Below are 15,942 nucleotides of genomic sequence, written 5' to 3'. Positions count from 1 at the left end.
TGGGTCTTTCAACATGACAATGATCCAAAGCACACCGCCAGGGCAACGAAGGAGTGGCTTCGTAAGAAGCATTTCAAGGTCCTGGAGTGGCCTAGCCAGTCTCCAGATCTCAACCCTATAGAAAACCTTTGGAGGGAGTTGAAAGTCCGTGTTGCCAAGCGAAAAGCCAAAAACATCACTGCTCTAGAGGAGATCTGCATGGAGGAATGGGCCAACATACCAACAACAGTGTGTGGCAACCTTGTGAAGACTTACAGAAAACGTTTGACCTCTGTCATTGCCAACAAAGGATATATTACAAAGTATTGAGATGAAATTTTGTTTCTGACCAAATACTTATTTTCCACCATAATATGCAAATAAAATGATAAAAAAACAGACAATGTAATTTTCTGGATTTTTTTTTCTCAGTTTGTCTCCCATAGTTGAGGTCTACCTATGATGTAAATTACAGACGCCTCTCATCTTTTTAAGTGGTGGAACTTGCACTATTGCTGACTGACTAAATACTTTTTTGCCCCACTGTATCCTGAAAGATAAGAAAAGCAAGTTAGATTATAGTCAGCCAGGGGCTGTCCCTGTTCGGCTCGGGTCCGATGGGCGTTGCAGGTCCGGGTCCTCCCAACTTCATACGATGTCATCATCCTCCTTGCTTCTGTTGCGGCTCCTGCACAGGCGTTCTTTGCCCTGTTGAGGGCAGCGTAAAGTACTGCAGTACGCAGGCGCCGGGCCTCTCTGACCTTTCCCGACGCCTGTGCACTGCAGTACTTTGCTCTGTCCTCAACAGGGTAAATAAAGTACGCCTGCGCAGGACCCACGGCAGAAAGCAAAGAAGAGGACAACATCGCATGAAGATGGGAGGCTCCGGACCCGGATCTGTGACGCCCATCGGACCCGGACCGTCCATGGGTGAGTATAATCTAACTTGTTTTTCTTATCTTTCAGGATACATCGGGGGCTTATCTACAGCATTACAGTTTATAGGGTCAAAATGAGGTGACAGATTCCCTTTAATCCCCAAGGGTTGTTTGCACGTTAATGACCAGGCCAAATTTTTACAATTCAGACCACTGTCCCTTTATGAGGTTATAACTCTGGAACGCTTCAACGGATCTTGGCGATTCGGACATTGTTTTCTCATGACATATTGTACTTCATGATAGTGGTAACATTTCTTAGATATAACATGCGTTTATTTGTGAAAAAAATGGAAACTTGGCGAAAATTTTGAAAATTTTGCAATTTTCCAACTTTGAATTTTTATGCCCTTAAATCACAGAGATATGTCACATAAAATAATTAATAAGTAACATTTCCCACATGCCTACATTACATCAGCACAATTTTAGGGAGTTATAAGGGTTAAAAGTTGACCAGCAATTTCTCATTTTTACAACACCAATATTTTTTAGGGACCACATCACATTAGAAGTCATTTTGAGGGGTCTATATGATAGAAAATAACCAAGTGTGACACCATTCTAAAAACTGCACCCCTCAAGGTGCTCAAAACCACATTCAAGAAGTTTATTACCCCTTCAGGTGTTTTACAGGAATTTTTGGAATGTTTAAATAAAAATGAACATTTAACTTTTTTCACAAAAAATTAACTTCAACTCCAATTTGTTTTATTTTACCAAGGGTAACAGGAGAAAATAGATCCCAAAAGTTATTGTACAATTTGTTCTGAGTACGCTGATACCCCATATGTGGGGGTAAACCACTGTTTGGGTGCATGGCAGAGCTCGGAAGGGAAGGAGCGCCGTTTGACTTTTCAATGCAAAATTGACTGGAATTGAGATGGGACGCCATGTTGCGTTTGGAGAGCCCCTGATGTGCCTAAACATTGAAACCCCCCACAAGTGACACCATTTTGGAAAGTAGACCCCCTAAGGAACTTATCTAGATGTGTGGTGAGCACTTTGACCCACCAAGTGCTTCACAGAAGTTTATAATGCAGAGCCGTCAAAATAAAAAATCATATTTTTTCACAAATATGATCTTTTCGCCGCCAATTTTTTATTTTCCCAAGGGTAAGAGAAGAAATTGGACCCCAAAAGTTGTTGTGCCATTTGTCCTGAGAACACCAATACCCCATATGTGGGGGTAAACCACTGTTTGGGCGCATGGCAGAGCTCGGAAGGGAAGGAGCGCCATTTGACTTTTCAATGCAAAATTGACTGGAATTGAGATGGGACACCATGTCACGTTTGGAGAGCCCCTGATGTGCCTAAACATTGAAACCCCCCACAAGTGACACCATTTTGGAAAGAAGACCCCCCTAAGGAACTTGTCTAGATGTGTTTCACTACAGTTTATAACGCAGAGCCGTGAAAATGAAAAAAAAAAATTTCACAAAAATTATTTTTTAGCCCCAAGTTTTGTATTTTCCCAAGGGTAACAGAAGAAATTCGACCCCAAAAGTTGTCCAATTTGTCCTGAGTACACTGATACCCCATATGTGGGGGGGAACCCCTGTTTTGGCGCACGGAAGGGGCATTGTTTTACTTTTTCAACACAGAATTGGCTGGAATTGAGATCGGACGCCATGTCGTGTTTGGAGAGCCCTGATGTGCCTAAACAGTGGAAACCCCCAATTCTAACTGAAACCCTATCCCAAACACACCCCTAACCCTAATCCCAACCATAACCCAAACCACACCCCTAACCCTGACACACCTCTAACCCTAATCCCAACCGTAAATGTAATCCAAACCCATAACCCTAACTTTAGCCCCAACCCTAACCCCAACCCTAACCCTAGCCCCAGCGCCAACCCTAATGGGAAAATGGAAATACATTTTTTAATTTTTTTTTATGTTTCCCTAACTAAGGGGGTGATGAAGGGGGGTTTGATTTACTTTTATAGCGGGGTTTTTAGCAGATTTTCATGTTTGGCAGCCGTCACACACTAAAAGATGCTTTTTATTGCAAAAAATATTTTTTGCATTACCACATTTTGAGACCTATAATTTTTCCATATTTTGGTCCACATAGTCATGTGAGGTCTTGTTTTTTGCGGGATGAGTTGACGTTTTTATTGGTAACATTTTCGGGCACATGACATTTTTTGATTGCTTTTTATTCCGATTTTTGTGAGGCAGAATGACCAAAAACCAGCTATTCATGAATTTCTTTTGGGAGGGGTGGGGGGTTTATACTGTTCCATGTTTGGTAAAATGGATAAAGCAGTTTTATTCTTCAGGTCAGTACGATTACAGCGATACCTCATTTAGATTTTTTTTTATGTTTTGGTGCTTTTATACAATAAAAACTATTTTATAGAAAAAATTATTTTTGCATCGCTTTATTCTGAGGAGTATAACTTTTTTTATTTTTTGCTGATGATGGTGTATGGCGGCTCGTTTTTTTTTGCGGGACAAGATGACGTTTTCAGCAGTACCATGGTTATTTATATCCATCTTTTTTATCGCGTGTTATTCCACTTTTTGTTCACGGTATGATAATAAAGCGTTTTTTTATTTTTACGGTGTTCACTGAAGGGGTTAACTAGTGGGCCAGTTTTATAGGTCGGGTCGTTGAGGACGCGGCGATACTAAATATGTGTACTTTTAGTTTGTTTGTTTTTTTTTTATTCGGATAAAGAAATGTATTTATGGGAACAATATTTTTTTTTCTCTTTATTTAGAATTGTTTTTTTATTTATTTTTTTTTACTTTGTCCCAGGGGGTACATCACTTTATAGTGACAGATCGCTGATCTGACACTTTGCAAAGCACTGTGTCAGATCAGCGATCTGACATGCAGGGCTCCTGGCTTATCAGCGCCTGCTTTGAGCAGGCACTTGGTAAGCCACCTCCCTGCAGGACCCGGAAGTAGCCCCGCGGCCATTTTGGATCCGGGGCCTGCAGGGAGGAGACGCTCGCTACAAGGTGAGCACATCGCCTTGTACCGATCGTCTCAGGGAAGCATGCAGGGAGCCCCCTTCCCTGCACGATGCTTCCCTGTACCGCCAGAACACTGCGATCATGTTTGCTGCGATAGTCAGCTGACACCCGGCCGCGATCCCTCCATGAGCGCGGCCCATCGCATATGACATACTATCCCGTCACTGGGAATTAAGTCCCAGGTCACCTTGACGGGATAGTACTTCATATGGGATTAAGGGGTTAAACCCTACATTCCTGAAAGTGGACGAGCCCTTTACTGTCCCGTTGCATCTCTACTCTTATATGATAGGAATTACCTTTAAAAGTTCTTTTTCTGAAACTTTCATGATGAAGTGTTAAAAAGATTATTCCCGTTTCATAATAGGAGGACAAATCACTAACATAAGCTTTATGTATAACTTTATATATTTCTAAATTATAAGGTTTATAATTTGTGTGGGGTCTAAAATCTGTTTTATCCAAGTTTATTCTCAAGATGTGTGGGGGGGGGGGAAGGGGAAGGTTCCCAGAGGTCTCCCCCAATTTATGATAAGGTGATGCCATATCATACAAATAGGAGTTTGGCATACCTCTTTAAAGCCATAAACATACATCTGCAATAGTAATTTAGTCAGCTCAGCAGCGCTTACTATTGTACAGAGCACCTGCTGGTTATAACCTGCACAACAAGGGGCTTTGGCTTCATGGGTTGTATTTCAGTGCATACGATAAAGCACTATTTTACTGCATTTCAATGTACTAAAACCTCTTCTTGTGGGAGTGAAATCAGAAGTGTTTGTATGCTTGTTCCTCAACGACAGCGCTATTGTGTTTCTCTGTATAATGGAGATAATAATGTACCTGCTGCCGGAGTTGTGCTGAGTGTACAGAACAAGGTTGCTGCAGCAATAGACATATTGTGCAATTCACTGCAGGGACCAAGAAACCCCACTCTGATGCATATTTATGTAGCAACTTTTATCACGTCCCGGAGGATTGCCATTAAGAGGGAGCCCACCTGTTGTTTATACCGTAAAGGTTATAGAATAAGTCAAGTCATAGTTTATCCATCGAATCTCAACACAACCCATATCTATAGTCACTTCAGTCTCACTAGTCATGTAGCTTTGTTAGCTTACATAATATTTCCACCTTAAAATTCAGTAACAATGACACTAATGCAGTAGGCTGTCATTATGTTACTATACTCTTGTATTGTCTTTATTCATCATACATGCTGTGATTTATGTAAATTATCATTCTACACAGCATCTATTATTTTCCCAGTACCAACCTGAGCTTACAAATACACACTTTTGACAGAGTATCGTAATTGCTTATATTGAATGCGCTTCGGAGGTTAGTGAGCAGTGGGTTGTGTCAAAGAGACCACCGAAGAACATTGTTTGATCAGAACAAGTCAGACAAATGTTTCTATGGTACAAAAGAAAAATTACCCGCAGTAGACTAACTAGAGATTGAAAAGGTGGTAAATTCATCATTACAATCCAAAATGCTTTGTATATCTTGGGGCGCAATTATACTGCACGATGCCCCCACCAGCATGCTTGCACGTCAGTGGCCCTTTAATTCTCTGTTGGCACAGGGTCCCCACTTCAGATAAGCACTATAACAGATTGGCAGCCTAAAGGTACCGTCACATTTAGCGATGCTCCAGCGATATAGACAACGATCCGACCTAAACTAGATTGCTGGAGCGTCGCTGTTAGGTCGCTGTAGAGATGTCAAACACAGCAACTCCAGAACGATGCAGGAGCGATCCAGTGACGTACTTATCGTTCTCGCTGGTTGTTAGCTCTGTGAAAAAAACATTGCTGGCATCGTTGCTTTTGCTGTCAAACATGACGAATTACGCCGACCTGACGACCAAATAAAGTTCTGGACTTTCAGCTACGACCAGCGATATCACAGCAGGATCCTGATCGCTGCTGCGTGTCAAACACAACGAGATCGCTATCCAGGACGCTGCAACGTCACAGATCGCTGTCGTTCTCGTTGTAAAGTTGCTTAGTGTGAAGGTACCTTAAGCCCACCGAACATTGTTCCCGGCAGGGAGATTCCACACTGTCCAGAACAATGAGCTGTTGTGTAACCCTAAAAAACATTTCACCAGACAAGTGTTTTGCTAGTTTGTCAAGTGATCGGCTGCTTGTTTATACTGCGTGCACATTCACGATAATTGTGCAGTGCGAATGGACCTTTACTGAATGTTACACAATAGATATTTTTATAGGATATCCAGTTTAGTAAGTTACGCCACTAAAGTGAAATAACTTTTCATGAATTTAATGGTCTGGCTGAGCCATGCCCTGAATATGCGCCGTACGTATTTGGGCAGATTGCCCGGAGTGACGAGAAAATGCCAAAAGTTGTAATATTTTTCTGCAACTTCTAAATTGGACATTTATATTGCAATTTGTTTTACACCGTGGCGTACGAACCTTAAAGAAATGGCCCGCAAATGCTACATCAGCATTCAAACCTATTTAGGCTACATTTAAGAAATCAGCTGGTATAATTAAAATAGTTAGCAGCCTACGCCAATATTCCAGGTATCTTTACAATATCTGAAAAAAATATTTTATAATAATAATAATAATCTTTATTTTTATGTAGCGCCAACATATTCTGCAGCGCTTTACAGGTTGCACACATTATCATCGCTGTCCCCGATGGGGCTCACAATCTAAATTCCCTATCAGTATGTCTTTGGAATGTGGGAGGAAACACGAGAACACGGAGAGAATATACACTAACAAAACTACCTCGCTTATGTAATATAGTATAATCTATATTTATATTCAATTAAAAACTGCATTGTCTTTTCTTGTGTTATCTTTGTCTAATATTTAAATTTTTTTGGTGATGAGTATGTACGCACTGGACCGATTTTCAGCAGATATTTCTGCAGCAAATCTTACCCAGAAACTGAAGATCCGATATATCCTCAAATGTGACAGTTCCAGCCTGTCACTGGAGTCAACACGATCCATCATAAAATCACAAAAAAGCAGCAGAAGACTGGTAAAGTAAGCATACTGAATTTGATTTATTATTTTACTCCAGACCATTATTTGCAATGATTCCACATTTTCTTGTCGACCTATTGCAGAATTATACCTTTCCATTGAAATCTTTGTAGAAAATCTACCAGAATACGCAATAGAAATGAGCATACTGCGGATTTAAAAATGATTTCTGTAAGTCACTTTCTATGTGGAAAGATAGTAAATCAAGTTTTACATGCTGCAGTAATATCTCATTTGTTTATCCAATGCTGTATTCCAGAGCAAACATTTGCCTGCGCAAGTCTGCAGTAAAATAGCATTGATTCTTTATGTAGGCCAGCCAATACTCCATACCTGTCTGTGTATAATGCATCCAATTGAGAATCACCTCCGGAGCTCGGTACCATCTGGTCACAACATAACCTGTCATTTCACTGTCTGTATGTCTTGCCAGTCCAAAATCCAGGATCTGTGAACATATGTGAATGATAATTTATCAGGATTCCATCCAAAATGTGCTGTGTGGGCAGGAAAACCAAACAGTGCTGTTTTAAGAGAACAGATAACAAGCATGATGTACGTTCTTAAGTAACTCATTTTAGAATTTCACATCTAACCTTTCCATTCACCAATTTCACAAGGGCACAGCGTGTGTGCCAGCGCAATCAACTTACAATCTCACCAACTACAATGTATAAGCCAGGAAGCCAGGGTGGTGACGACACAAACATTGTGTAGGTGTGTGCAGAAGCCAAAACTATAAATTATGCATGGCATGTGTCTTGTAAGTGTATACCTAAACCTAGGCTGTACCTTCATGTAATATGTCAGGGGCTCATGGTTTGGAAAAAAACAAGACCACTAGGTGACTTCTACTTCTGTTGCTGCTTAAACAAGATTTTACTTAACCTCTTAAAGAGGCAGGCAAATTTAGTTTTCTTGTGTTTTCGTTTTTTTCTTCTCCTTTTTCAAATGGCCTTACATTTTTTTTTATTCTTCCACCAACAGACAGATGAAGGTTAATTTTTTTTTGCGAGAATTTGAGGTTTTGAAAATCACCATTCATTTTAGGAAATAGCGAAAAAAATGAAGTTGAAAGATGAAAACAAATAATTAAAAAAAAAAAGAAGCTACAGTTCTTAATCGTTTTTACGGAGGGGTTATTTTTAAATCATTAATGTTGCAGCAAAAATGACCTAACAGCAAGATTCTCTAGGTGAGTATGATTACTGCGATAGCAAACTTGTATAGTTTTGTTCTTGTATACTGTTTTAGGCTAGGTGCAGATTAGCATTTTTTAGATGCCAGGTTAGTCGCTGGTTTTTCACAGTTGAAGCCGTGTCAAGAAAACGTTGGCTGCTATTTTCCTAAAGCAGTTTCAATAGCACCTCTCACTCTATTATATGACGCAGACAGCAGACGGCTTCTGAGCGGTGCTTTTTCAGGTGGCTTGTGCCTGGAAAAGGAGTCATGTACACAAAGACTTAGTGATGAACAAAACATCATTTGGTTTGTACCACCAGTTTCCAAAACCCACATATTTGATTTCTCCAGCGGGTGAGCTGTGTAAGGGCTTGCTTTTTTATGTGGCGAGATGGCATTATTAACATAATTTTGCAGTACAAACTACGGTATGTTTTGCTCATAGTGAGAGGTGCAGAGACAACACAGCATTTTTTATTTATATACATTATGTATGTATGTATGTATGTATGTATGTATGTATGTATGTAGGTACAGTGCCTACAAGTAGTATTCAACCCCCTGCAGATTTAGCAGGTTTAATAAGATGCAAATAAGTTAGAGCCTTCAAACTTCAAACAAGAGCAGGATTTATTAACAGATGCATAAATCTTACAAACCAAAAAGTTTTGTTGCTCAGTTAAATTTTTATAAATTTTTAACATAAAAGTGTGGGTCAATTATTATTTAACCCCTAGGTTTAATATTTTGTGGAATAACCTTTGTTTGCAATTACAGCTAATAATCGTCTTTTATAAGACCTGATCAGGCCGGCACAGGTCTCTGGAGTTATCTTGGCCCACTCCTCCATGCAGATCTTCTCCAAGTGATCACGAGCAAACTGTAGATGAGCCTTGACATGACGCTTTGAAAGTAAAGGTACCTTACGGGCTCGTCTGGAACGGAGACCATTGCGGTGGAGTACGTTACTTATGGTATTAACTGAAACCAATATCCCCACTGCCATATCTTCCCGGAGCTCCTTCCTTGTTGTCCTTGGGTTAGCCTTGACTCTTCGGACAAGCCTGGCCTCGGCACGGGAGGAAACTTTCAAAGGCTGTCCAGGCCGTGGAAGGCTAACAGTAGTTCCATAATCCTTCCACTTCCGGATGATGCTCCCAACAGTGGAGACAGGTAGGCTCAACTCCTTGGAAAGGGTTTTGTACCCCTTGCCAGCCTTGTGACCCTCCACGATCTTGTCTCTGATGGCCTTGGAATGCTCCTTTGTCTTTCCCATGTTGACCATGTATGAGTGCTGTTCACAAGTTTGGGGAGGGTCTTAAATAGTCAGAAAAGGCTGGAAAAAGAGATAATTAATCCAAACATGTGAAGCTCATTGTTCTTTGTGCCTGAACTACTTCTTAATACTTTAGGGGAACCAAACAGAATTCTGGTGGGTTGAGGGGTTGAATAATAAATGACCCTCTGAAAAGACTTTTCACAATTTAAAAAAAATAATAATGAAATAACATTTTTTTTTGCTGCAGTGCATTTCACACTTCCAGGCTGATCTACAGTCCAAATGCCAAGTTAATTCCAAATGTGTAAACCTGCTAAATCTGCAGGGGGTTGAATACTACTTGTAGGCACTGTATGTATGTATGTATGTATGTATATGTATATGTATGCGCGTGTGTGTGTGTGTGTGTGTGTGTGTGTGTGTGTGTGTGTGTGTGTGTGTGTGTGTATATATATATATATATATATATATTATATACACACATATACATATACACACACACATACACACACACCCAGTTGTGGCCAAAAATATTGACACCCCTGCAATTCTGTCGGATAATACTCAGTTTCTTCCTGAAAATGATTGCAAACACAAAATTCTTTGTTATTATTATCTTCATTTAATTTGTCTTAAATGAAAAAGCACAAACATAATTGTCCTAAAGCCAAGTTGGATATAATTCCACATCAAACATAAAAAAGGGGGTGGACAAAAGTATTGGCACCGTTCGAAAAATCATGTGATGCTTCTCTAATTTGTGTAATTGACAGCACCTGTAACTTACCTGTGGCACCTAACAGGTGTTGGCAATAACCAAATCACACTTGCAGCCAGTTGACATGGATTAAAGTTGACTCAACCTCTGTCCTGTGTCCTTGTGTGTACCACATTGAGCATGGAGAAAAGAAAGAAGATCAAAGAACTGTCTGAGGACTTGAGAATCTCAAGGCTACAAGTCCATCTCCAAAGACCTGAATGTTCCTGTGTCTACCGTGCGCAGTGTCATCAAGAAGTTTAAAGCCCATGGCACTGTGGCTAACCTCCCTAGATGTGGACGGAAAAGAAAAATTGACGAGATTTCAACGCAAGATTGTGCGGATGTTGGATAAAGAACCTCGATTAACATCCAAACAAGTTCAAGCTGGCCTGCAGTCCGAGGGTACAACAGTGTCAACCCGTACTATCCGTCAGCGTCTGAATGAAAAGGGACTGTATGGTAGGAGACCCAGGAAGACCCCCTTCTTACCCCGAGACATAAAAAAGCCAGGCTGGAGTTTGCCAAAACTTACCTGAAAAAGCCTAAAACGTTTTCGAAGAATGTTCTCTGGTCAGATGAGACAAAATTAGAGCTTTTTGGGCAAAGGCATCAACATAGAGTTTACAGGAGAGAAAAAAAGGCATACAAAGAAGAACACGGTCGCTACAGTCAAACATGGTGGAGGTTCCCTGATGTTTTGGGGTTGCTTTGCTGCCTCTGGCACTGGACTGCTTGACCGTGTGCATGGCATTATGAAGTCTGAAGACTACAAAATCAAATTTTGCAGCATAATGTAGGGCACAGTGTGAGAAAGCTGGGTCTCCCTCAGAGGTCATGGGTCTTCCAGCAGGACAATGACCCAAAACACACTTCAAAAAGCACTAGAAAATGGTTTGAGAGAAAGCAATGGAGACTTCTAAGGTGGCCAGCAATGAGTCCAGACCTGAATCCCATAGAACACCTGTGGAGAGATCTAAAAATGGCAGTTTGGAGAAGGCACCCTTCAAATATCAGGGACCTAGAGCAGTTTGCCAAAGAAGAATGGTCTAAAATTCCAGCAGAGCATTGTAAGAAACTCATTGATGGTTACCGGAAGCGGTTGGTCGCAGTTATTTTGGCTAAAGGTTGTGCAACCAAGTATTAGGCTGAGGGTGCCAATACTTTTGTCTGGCCCATTTTTGGAGTTATGTGTGAAATGATCAATGTTTTGCTTTTTGCTTCATTCTCTTTTGTGTTTTTTCATTTAAGACAAATTAAATGAAGATAACATTACTAAATAATGTGTGTTTGCAATCAGGAAGACAATGAGTATTATCTGACAGAATTGCAGGGGTGTCAATACTTTTGGCCACAACTGTACACATATACAGTGTGTGTATATATATATAAAACATTGGAACAGCACCTAACAGTATCTTAAAGTGCCCGCATCCCCAGACAGCAATCTCAGAAGGTTCCTTGCCATTTGGGCAAATAAACATCACTTTTTTTTCTGGAAGTCTGATTATATGTATATTCCTTTACTACAGAGGTTATCTGATAGATCAAAGTTTTACAGACAATGGAATTCAAATGATGTATATTTTATTTTTAATATTCATGTTTGCTGTGTGTGGGGGGGCAGATGATTTAACTTTTTATGATTTATTTTATAGCCCCCTTATGGAACTTGCTCCTTCCATCATTTGACAGCTTCTACTATACACAGCAATAAAACAGTTTTGCTATATATAGTAAAAATCAGTTTTGTATGACACCCAGTCAGTGGCTGGACAGCACAGGAGAAAAAACACGACAGATATGGGGGAGGTGAAGCTTCAGCAGGGGAAGGGAGGTGGGCGACTGAACAAACCCCTGTCCCAGATCTTGGGCCTTAAATGCCGCTGTCAGTGATAAATAGTGCAGTTTTAGATGTTAGCTACCACTGATCACTGCTGTTAAAGGCTAATTTCAGACAGTCAGCTATGAAATATAGCCGGCATATACACTATGTGGAGAGGCTCAGGTCCAGAGCCTGCTCCAAACACCCTAACACATTCCATCACATAATACTATATCATGGCATTTTGAGGGGTTAATCCATTTAGCAATTTTTTCCTTTTTATCTCTTTCTAGGAAAGCTAGGCGACTACTAACAGACATGATTACAGGTTCAACAGATGTACCCACTTTCAATAGACTTCCCTTTCTCCATAACTGGTAAGATTTTCCTATATTTATCAGACAAAAAAAATATTTTTAAAAGGTGTTTAAAATTTTATAGTAAGCATTTAATCCATGATTCAGGACATCTTTTATATAATATATTCATGGTATCCACATTCTGGCAGATCTGATATGTTGTCTACATGATTTCTTATATGGTCATCAGACTGGGCCAAACTGAGACCACTCCAAATTTGTTAGGGATAAATGCTGGATTTTCATCCTCAACCATCTTGCTCTATATTTCTTCTGGACACTCTTCAGTCTCCATTTTCATAATACAGCACATAGAATGCTATAAATACTCAACCACCAACTACAACCATCAGGTTAGTAAATGCCATGGAGGACCTTCTGTAAGGTGTGTGATGTATTAACCCCTTCATGACCCAGCCTATTTTGACCTTAATGACATGGCCGTTTTTTGTAATTCTGACCAGTGACCTTTTATGAGGTAATAACTCAGGAACGCTTCAACGAATCCTAGCGGTTCTGAGATTGTTTTTTCGTGACATATTGGGCTTCATGTTAGTGGTAAATTTAGGTCGATAATTTTTGCGTTTATTTGTGAAAAAATGGACATTTGGCAAAAATTTTGAAAATTTTGCAATTTTCAAATTTTGAATTTTTATTCTGTTAAACGAGAGAGTTATGTGACACAAAATAGTTAATAAATAACATTACCCACATGTCTACTTTACATCCGCACAATTTTGGAACCAAAATTCTTTTTTTGCTAGGAAGTTATAAGGGTTCAAATTTGACCAGCAATTTCTCATTTTTACAGCAAAATTTACGAAACCATTTTTTTTTTAGGGACCACCTCACATTTGGAGTCAGTTTGAGGGGTCTATAAGGCTGAACATACCAGTGACACCATTCTAAAGCACCCCTCAAGGTACTCAAAACCACATTCAAGAAGTTTATTAACCCTTCAGGTGCTTCACAGCAGCAGAAGCAACATGGAAGGAAAAAATGAACATTTAACTTTTTAGTCACAAAAATGATGTTTTAGCAACAATTTTTTTATTTTCCCAAGGGTAAAAAGAGAAACTAGACCGCAAAAGTTATTGTACAATTTGTCCTGAGTACACCGATACCCCATATGTGGAGGGGAACCACTGTTTGGTCGCACAACAGGGCTCGGAAGGGAAGGAGCGCCATTTGACTTTTTCAATGAAAAATTGGCTCCAATCTTTAGCGGACACCATGTCGCGTTTGGAGAGCCCCTGTGTGCCTAAACATTGGAGCTCCCCCACAAGTGACCCCATTTTGGAAACTAGAACCCCCCCCCCCAAGGAGCTTATCTAGATGCATAGTGAGCAGTTGAACCCCCAGGTGCTTCACAAATTCATCCGTAAAAATGAAAGAGTCCTTTTTTTTCACAAAAACTTTCTTTTAGCCTCAATTTTTTCATTTTCACATGGGTAACAGGATAAAATGGATCCTAAAATGTATTGGGCAATTTCTCCTGAGTACACTGATACCTCACATGTGGGGGTAAACCACTGTTTGGGCAGACGGTAGGGCTCAGAAAGGAAGGAGTGCCATTTGACTTTTTGAATAAAAAATTAGCTCCAATCGTTAGCTGACACCATGTCGCGTTTGGAGAGCCCCTGTGTGCCTAAACATTTGAGCTTCCCCACATGTGACCCCATTTTGGAAACTAGACCTCCCAAGGAACTAATCTAAATGTGTGGTGACCACTTTGAACCCTCAAGTGCTTCACAGAAGTTTATAACGCAGAGCCGTGAAAATAAAAAATCATTTTTCTTTCCTCAAAAATTATTTTTTAGCCCACAATTATTTATTTTCACAAGAGTAACAGGAGAAATTGGACCCCAATAGTTGTTGCAGAGTTTGTCCTGAGTACACTGATACCTAATATGTGGGGGTAAACCACTGTTTGGGCACACGTCGGGGCTCAGAAGGGAAGTAGTGACTTTTGAAATGCAGACTTGATGTAATGGTCTGCATTTGCAGAGCCCCTGATGTAGAAACCGTAGAAACAGTAGAAACCCCCCACAAGTGACCACATTTTGGAAACTAGACCCCCCCAGGGAACTTATCTAGTTATGTGGTGAGCACTTTGAACCCCCAAGTGCTTCACAGAAGTTTACAACGCAGAGCCGTGAAAATAAAAAATCATTTTTCTTTCCTCAAAAATTATGTTTTACCAAGCAATTTTTTATTTTCACAAGGGTAACAGGACAAACTGGGCAACAATTATTGGGGTCCAATTTCTCCTGAGTATGCTGGTACCCCATATGTGGGGGTAAACCACTGTTTGGGTGCAAGTCGGGGCTCGGAAGGGAGTGAGCACCATTTAACTTTTTGAATGCAAGATTGACTGGAATCAATGGTGGCGCCATGTTGCGTTTGGAGACCCCTGATGTGCCGTAACAGTGGAAACCCCTCAATTCTAACTCCAACACTAACCCCAACACACCCCTAACCCTAATCCCAACTCTAGCCATAACCCTAATCACAACCCTAACCCCAACACACCCCTAACCACAACCCTAACCCCAACACACCCCTAACCCTAATCCCAACCCTAACCCTAATCCTAACCCTAATCCCAACCCTAACCCTAACCACAGCCTAATCTTAACCATATTTCCAACTCTAGCCCTAATTCCAACCCTAACCCTAAGGCTATGTGCCCACGTTGCGGATTCGTGTGAGATTTTTCAGCACCATTTTTGAAAAATCCGCAGGTAAAAGGCACTGCATTTTACCTGTGGATTTACCGCGGATTTCCAGTGTTTTTGTGCGGATTTCTCCTGTGGATTCCTATTGAGGAACAGGTGTAAAACGCTGCGGAATCCGCACAAAGAATTGACATGCTGCGGAAAATACAGCACAGCGGATTTGGTTTTCCATAGGTTTACATGGTACTGTAAACCTGATGGAAAACTGCAGATCCGCAGCCAAATCCGCACCGTGTGCACAAAGCCCAATTCTAACCCTAACCCTAGTTCTAACCCTAATTCTAGCCGTAACCCAAACCCTAACCCTAAGGCCAGGTTGACATTGCACTAGCAGCAGCCTGTTCAGCACATACACTAACGGGCTGCTGCTAGCGCAAGTGCCGACGTTTGCATCGTGCTAGCGCAGATAGAGCATCTGCTAGCTCTATCTGCGCTAGCAGTGACGGACCCGAAAACGCTGCAGCCCGCGTCTCCGGGTCCGTCACTCAATGACAGCACATCCCTAGCGTACGCCCATTGTGGGCGTGCGCTAGTGATGCGTCCGACATTGCTGTCAATGGCGGCCGTAACGGACTACGTTACACCGCGTTTATGCCATGGTGTAACGTAGTCCGTCTAATGGAATGCTTAGACGCAGTGTGAACTAACCCTAACCCTAGTGGGGCAAAGAAAAAAAAAATTCTTTATTTTATTATTCCTACCTATGGGGGTGATAAAGGGGGGTTTATTTATTATTTTTTTATTTTGATCGCTGTGATAGAACCTATCACAGCGATCAAAATGTACCTGTAACGAATCTGCCGGTAGGCAGATTCGGCGGGCGCACTGCGCATGCGCCCGCCATTTTGGAAGACTGTGGCGC

General features: G+C 41.0%; 1 protein-coding gene across 1 annotated transcript in view; it reads right to left on the bottom strand.

Annotated features, from left to right (window-relative positions):
• MAPK12 (mitogen-activated protein kinase 12) overlaps positions 1 to 15,942 on the bottom strand; it is a 222,175-nt gene that overhangs the window by 33,799 nt on the left and 172,434 nt on the right. Inside the window, exon 7 of the mRNA XM_069764928.1 lies at positions 7,274 to 7,388. Within this exon, the coding sequence (XP_069621029.1) occupies positions 7,274 to 7,388 (115 nt within the window). The remainder of the gene's footprint in view (positions 1 to 7,273; positions 7,389 to 15,942) is intronic.

Source organism: Ranitomeya imitator, chromosome 4, assembly GCF_032444005.1.
Source record: "Ranitomeya imitator isolate aRanImi1 chromosome 4, aRanImi1.pri, whole genome shotgun sequence".
NCBI classification, from domain to species: domain Eukaryota; kingdom Metazoa; phylum Chordata; class Amphibia; order Anura; family Dendrobatidae; genus Ranitomeya; species Ranitomeya imitator.
Note: the sequence above shows the minus strand (reverse complement) of the source record. Positions and strands in the feature narration are given on the sequence as shown.